Raw genomic sequence first — 7,456 nt, 5'->3', positions numbered from 1 at the left:
TAGGATCCTTTTCCTCTTTTATCTGTTTCGGGACAATGTTAAACAGGGCTTGGCCGGTTGAGGAAAAGAAATTATGTCGCAATGTACCTATACATTGTGATTCTGAATTGGGCAGGGGATGCATGGCTTTTGGTCCCAGCCTTGGATGAACCTTGAAACTAATGTTCAGGTCATTTGGGCTATGCTGGCGGTATATTTTCCACATCGTACAAATGATGTACCGCTCACGGCGGCGTTGGAGAGAGTAGAGCTTCAAGGCTTTAATATATATATTTTGATGGCATGGTGGATAGGGTGTGCCATCAAAATGCCCTCACAGACCCATTTACCATCACTGGGGGTCTTAAGCAAGGATGCATCCTAGCACCTACCTGTTTCTCTTTGTACATGGCTGCCATGTTCAACGAAATCCCACTAGCCTCGCCTTCCATCGACATGCGCTATGGCTTGAATGGTGGACTTTTCAATCTTGCACGCCTCTGTGCAAGGACATGGACCTCCACCATCTCAGTCCATGAGATGCAGTATGCCGACGAGTATGCCACTCTGAGCTGGACCATAGATGGCCTACAAAGGACGGCTGATCTTTACAATGCAGCTTACAAATGCTTCGGGATGCAGATAAACACATTAAAGACCAAGGCACGGATCCTACCTGCACCAGGCCAGAACAGTCCACCCACAAACATTAGTAGCATCAATGGCCAACTTCTAGTAGAAGCTGAACACTTCACGTACCTTGGAAGCATCTTTTCAAAGATTCCCATGTGTGAAAGGGACATGGAGAACCAGATTGGAGCAGTCCACTCCACCTTTGGCAGACTCAGCCGTGTATTCTTTAATCTCACACTGACTATCACGCACTGACCAAAGATCATGGTCTTTCATGCCATTGTCCTGTCAACTCTAACTCTACGCTTCTGAGACTTGGACATCGTACCAACATGACTTCAAACGTTCTTGAATGCTTCCAGCAATCGATGCGATGACAGATCCTCAACACACAATGGGAAGATCACGTTACCAACAACAAAGTTCTTCGTCGTGTCTCACTACCAAGTGTCAAAGCCACCATTCTACGCCATCGTTTCCGCTGGGCCAGTCACGTCCAGTGTATGGAGCCCTCTCATCTCTCAAGGATCATGCTCTATGGAGAACTTGCAATCGGAACAAGAACCGGAGGAGGTCCGAAATTCCATTTTAAAGACCAGCTTGAATGGACCTTGGTGCTAGCTAACACCCGGCCATCCTCATGGCAACAGATTACCATGGATAGGACAGCTTGGAGGGCTGCTGCTATTTGCAATGGAGCCACCTACTTCGAGCAGAATAGACAACAGAATAAGGAGGCAAAACCCAGAAAAAAGGAGCATCTTCAACATCCTTCACCTGCACAAAACATCCCGTGTGAGTTCTGCCCATGAAACTTTCACCACCGACTTGGATTCCAAAGTCACTTTCGGCACAAACATCAGCCGAGGAGACTGGAGGGAAGCTGATGAACCCATCATCATCATCATCATCATCATCACGGCCCATGTTTCACTGCCATGTAGTATGGCTGTTCGTACACATGCGTCATACAGTCTACCTTTTACTCTGAGCGAGAGGCCCTTTGTCACCATCAGCCATCAGACTGCAGCTATGCTGGAGCACCGCCTTGAAGTTTTAGTCAAATGAACCAACCCCAGTACTTATTTTTTAAGCCTGGTACTTATTGTTTCGATACTTTATTGCCAAACCGCCAAGTTACAGGGATGTAAACAAACCAACAGTTGTCAAGTAATAATGGATGGCGGGGACAAACACAGACACACACTCATAGATATATATACATATATATACAACAGGCTTCTTTCCATTTCCATCTACCAAATCCACTCACAAAGCTTTGATCGGCCTGAGGCTATAGTTGAAGACACTTGCCCAAGGTGTCACACAATGGGACTGAACCTAGAACCTTGTGGTTCGTAAGCAAGGTTCCTACCACACTGACTTCTTTAAATACAGTGAAATTTGTTTAACTGATGATCAGTTTTTTTTACTTTTTAAGAACTATTATTTTTATAATTTTAAGATCTGTATTACTTATGTTGTCATGTTAATAATCTATTACCTGCATATATTTCATATTCAGGGTTCATTTGGTTGCTGTAAAACACCTCGTGGTTGCGGTAACGTGTAGATGTGTTGCTATGGGTATGTGTATTTTTGATTTTTCCTAAAAAGATATTTCTGCACATTTATTTGTTATGCTTTTATTAATATATGCTATATTTCTTAATAACTTCACATTTAATGTGAATTCTTTTGATTTATTTGTTTATTCATTGAAGTACTCTTGGCACTTTTCAGAGTGTTTAAGAATAAGACTGTGTAACACGATTTTTATCTTTGGGTAGCAACTGTTATTTCTTATTTGCTTACCCCTAGAAAGTATGAAAAATGGCTAATATTTCCTTCAAACTTTGCTTTTGTTGCATTTATTCAAACCCCCAAAGAACTCCTCTCAACACATGACTTTGATCTTCCCCCACTACTCCTGCTCATGATCAGAGATGCACATATTGTCAGCCACAAAGGAATACGCTCAACAGTATTTGTTCCTAAAATATTCCTTTAAAACATTAACTACTTGTAACAAATAAGTACTGTATAATATCATGGATTTTGTAGTTGGTGGTGGGGGTGGTGCATTTTTGTGGTTTCCTCTGGGTGCTGTTTACCCTAGCTATGCCACTGCCTAAACTTTATTCATAAGGGCTTTCCTGATGCCATGGTAGGAGACAATAACTCCAGGGCTCTGTACTGTTGTATTGAACTTAAAATATATATGGTCATAAAGCAAACATAATTACAGTTGTGCATATTCAGTAAAAGTGACATCGACCTTACTATTTTTTTGATTTCATCATCATCATCGTTTAATGTCCACTTTCCATGCTAGCATGGGTTGGACGATTTGACTGAGGACTGGTGAAACCAGATGGCTACACCAGGCTCCAATCTGATTTGGCAGAGTTTCTACAGCTGGATGCCCTTCCTAACGTCAACCACTTTTACGTGCTTTTACGTGCCACCCGCACGAAGGCCAGTAAGGCGATACTGGCAACGGCCACGCTCGAAATGGTGTCTTTTATGTGCCACCTGCACAGGAGCCAGTCCAGCGGCACTGGCAACAATCTCACTCGAATGTCTTTACACGTGCCAATAAGGTGACACTGGGCACAGGTGCCAATGAAATTATTACTATTTTCTCTGTTATTCATAAATCCATTATGAACTTATGGGTCAAAATGACCTGAAGTTAAAAGAAATGACAAATCAGAGGACTTATTTGTCACATGTCTCAAAAACTAATTAAATTTAATAAGCTGGATTTAGGTGTTATCCATCATTATTTCTAAATTTTTTTCCAACTTTTCCCCTCTTCAACTTTTGCTTAAATCTATTATCAGATTCATGATGTTCCTTTTTCAATATTGGCAAATATTTTACAAGTCTTACCTTTGTAATATGCCCATCTGCTAACGTTTCACATACCAACAGTCAGATGATTACTCCATACACTCAGAGGTGAGATCCATATGTGTTTCTCACACGTTTCCAGGTTATCCTTTGGTTCCATCAAATCATCCTCAATGCCCTTATTAAAAGCATTTAGTTTTTATGCCCCTATTTTACTTTTCAATTGTGGTTGCTCTCTAATCTTGTGAGTTATGAACCAACCTTATTGGCCATTCTTGCATGATGACATATGTGACAGCCAGAAATACAAATTGTGAAATATCTAAGCTGTAAATCTTGAGCATTTACAAAAAAATTGCATTTATTTTACACAGGAGAGTTTGACTATCCAGGCAAATCTGAAACAAATTTTTTTTACCTTGAATGTATGTTGAATTGTTTTTGAAGAGGATCCAAAAAGTCTGATGTATTGTGACATTGCACATAAATTTTTCACCAGAAAAATATTCACTGTTAGTTCCTCAGAATTTCTCCAGAGCAGCATAAAAATCTTCATGGTGTTTATTTACATTACTCTTGGAATTTTGAAAAATGCTAATGAGTTTGCTGTGACATTTTCAGTATTTTCTATACCTTCCAAATAGTGTAGATCTGGGTCCCAACATGGATGTCTAATCAAATATGAAGCATTTCAATAGACTTTTATATGTATATAGTGGGGTATTTTCTGGGCATTCTAATCAGTTTTGAAAACCTGTTTTGGTTTAACTTTCATGAGAATGGTCTATTAGTGGTGATGTCATGACAGAAAGCACCCAGTACATCGTATAAAGTGGCTGGTAAACTGAACAGACACAATACAAGATTGAGAGGACTTTTTAACCTCTCTTAGTGTTGGGGGCTATGAAAAAGTGTACCCAGTACATTCTATATAAGTGGTAGGTTGGGCATCCAGCCATGGAAACCTTGCTAAAACTGAGACATAGGAGCAAGATGTCTTCTGATCTGTCAGTTCCTGTTGAACCATCCAACCTATGTCAATATTGATAGTGAATGTAATGATGATAATGGATACAATAATGCAAAAACATTTCAAAAGGAAAGGTTCCAATTATCTTTACAATTTATTAAAAATGTAATTGCATCATTTTACTTCAATTATCATCATCATCATCATCATTTAATGTTCATTTCCCATGAGTTGGGCAGTTTGACAGGATCTGGGGAGTAGCAGGGCTGCATCAAGCTCCAATGCTGGTTTTGGCATGAATACTATGGCTGGATGCCCTTCTCAATGCCAAACACTTTACTGGTTACCGTTTTGTGTGCTACCAGCATTAGTGAGGTTACCAAGTAATTTGCAAGACAAGAAAAGAATGAGAAGAAAGAAAACAGGAAAAACTCCCTCAAATAAATGAGGGTGAGAGGAGTATTTGAGAGGGGTAGGAGCAATGGTTCCATGCTAGGTGTTGAGAGGCTAAAGTGTGAAAGAGGGATAGCTCCAAGTGTTTTGCTTTAGTGGAGATACAAGACTACCCTGCTTTATGTGAGGGTGGGTCAGAGTAGCCGGAAAGATGATAGAGATGGTGACAGGATGTCAGAGGTTCTCAAGACACAAGAAGGAAGGTAATAAAAGAGGATACAGACTGTGGATCAGGTGGAGGAGGTAGTTTCATATGAATGTGAGGGGGGTGAGTATAACAAACAGGTATTTTACTGCCATGGTCTATAACCACTGGTATAGTCAAACCAAGCCTACCTGATCATTTGACCTAATTTTTTTTACACAGAGGAAAAGAGTAATGAATAAATTTTTGTCAGTTTAATTTGCATAATTAAAAATAAAAATGAGCTAGGGGAAATAACTCAAATCTGCTAACAGCATGATTTTTTTTTTTAAAAAAAGGGGGAAACTTTACAATAATGAACTGATGAGTGCTTCTATTAGTGTTTGGCTTCTAGAAACAGTAGCAAAATCTCCTCAAAGCACTCACTTCTATCTTGAATAAAATAGATACAATAGAAAATGTAAGAAGAAATTAGAACTTGAGTACAAACGAACAGGATACCTCTATGTAATCACTCAATATACTGGGAATATTTATCTTAAATAAAGGAGGCTAGACTGGACACTAGTAATAGATATACAAAAAACGAAATGGCCATGGTTGGAATGCTTTTTGATCATAAACCAGTGTGATCATAGATGAGCTGGTGGCCAAATCAACAATAAAATAATTCTTGATAATTATTTGATAAATGCAAAAAGAATATTATCTAAAGTTATTGATCAATGGTGACATTTAAAAAAACCTAGAATGGAGAAACTGAAAGTTCCAAAAGATGGTAAATGCTGTATCAGTGAGAAAAAAGAAAAAAAAATATAAGGTTTTGTCCTATGTACTTATTAAACTTTTATTATATTTTATATTATTTTTTGTTTTCTCTTTTTTTCAATGTCAGTGACCTTGTGAATTGAAATGGTTTCCCACTGAGATTGTGATTCAGAATGTTCTTGATGTGATGTTTTTTAAACATGTCTCATTGTTAGAATATTTAAAAATAAAGTCAAAACGTATTTGTGTGTCAGATGTTTGACAGATATGCTATAAAAGATATTGAAGCTATAATTTGTTTCCGGCACCTCTTAAAATGTTTTCCTTATTCTGAAGGTTAAAAAATGATGTCAAGACATAAACTTGATTAGTAATAGTTTGTCACTACAAAGATATTGAATCAAATTCTTAGAAATAAGTTTATAATTAACTACATCCATTAGAATAGGAACTTCTCTGATTTTCCTTGTTAAATGAGTTCATGAGTTAGACTATTCCAGTTATACATTTGAATTAGTATGTCAAAGCTTCAAATTCATGACAGTTTGATAGTAAAGACCCAGTCACCTATTTTCCAATAAGGTACCTTCAGAAAAAGGAAGTTATATGCCCTGCTCAAAGAAACAGTTTATCAACTTCTCTAGCAGAATATTCCAAAACTTCAACCAATCAATTCTAATGTTCTGTTTACCTCTAAATTTTATCCACTTTATTGTCTTTATTGTCTTTGTGTGCATTTTCTCTTGGTTTCAGTCATTATACTACAGCCATGTTGGGGTCCCTGCTTTCAAAGATGTGATCGTTCATATGAATCCTAGTATTTATTTTGGTCTAGCATTGAGATCTATGGCGACAGTCAAATGACTGAAACAAATAAAAGAATATATATATAGATATATATATACGTATGTATATATGTATGTATGTATATATGTATGTATGTATGTATGTATATATATATATATATATATATATATATATATATATATATATATAAAACTTACTTGGAAATGGATGCGTAGCGTTCAATCATATAATAATATAAATAATATATATGTATATATACATATGCATATATGGTCACAGGACGTCACAGGATGTAAACAACATGAAATACGAAAACAGGGAATACGATCCTTTTTTTGCAAGCGATTGCTCGAAATACGGAGTAGAAAAACAGCCAACGACTGATGAAGGGTCGTTCTTTATGTTACTTGTCTTGTTTTCCATTTGTTTCTTTTGTTGTTTGCAAAAAAATGTTCGTATTTCATATTTTGTGTTGTTTACATTCTGTGATGTCCTGTACCCATATATGTAAGCATATACATATATGTACATATGTGTATATATATATATATAGATAGATAGATAGAGATAGATAGATAAAACTTACTTGGAGACAGAACGTTTTTTGTGATGTCCTGTACCCATATATGCATGTATGTATACATATAGATGTAGGTATGTACATATATGTATGGATATATGCATATATATATATATATATATATATTATTTATATTATATACATATATTCAATTACTGAACACAAAGTGCGTTGTTAAGTTATTTACTAAGCTGTTTTATTGTATATACTTAAATATATATATATATATATATATATATATAACTGTCTGTTGAAAGAACAAAGT

The 7,456-nt window shown here is 36.7% G+C and overlaps 1 protein-coding gene across 2 annotated transcripts in view; it reads left to right on the top strand.

Moving 5' to 3' along the window:
- The window catches only part of LOC106875299 (N-chimaerin), a 139,133-nt gene that overhangs the window by 4,998 nt on the left and 126,679 nt on the right, over positions 1–7,456 (top strand). For both annotated transcript variants that reach the window (XM_052968552.1, XM_052968553.1), the window contains exon 2: positions 2,138–2,199. In XM_052968552.1, the coding sequence (XP_052824512.1) occupies positions 2,196–2,199 (4 nt within the window). In that variant the 5' untranslated portion in view covers positions 2,138–2,195. The remainder of the gene's footprint in view (positions 1–2,137; positions 2,200–7,456) is intronic.

The sequence above is a fragment of the Octopus bimaculoides genome, chromosome 6, assembly GCF_001194135.2.
Source record: "Octopus bimaculoides isolate UCB-OBI-ISO-001 chromosome 6, ASM119413v2, whole genome shotgun sequence".
Taxonomy (NCBI): Eukaryota; Metazoa; Mollusca; class Cephalopoda; order Octopoda; family Octopodidae; genus Octopus; species Octopus bimaculoides.
The sequence above is the reverse complement of the archived record's forward strand: the minus strand, read 5'-3'. Positions and strand labels throughout refer to the sequence as shown.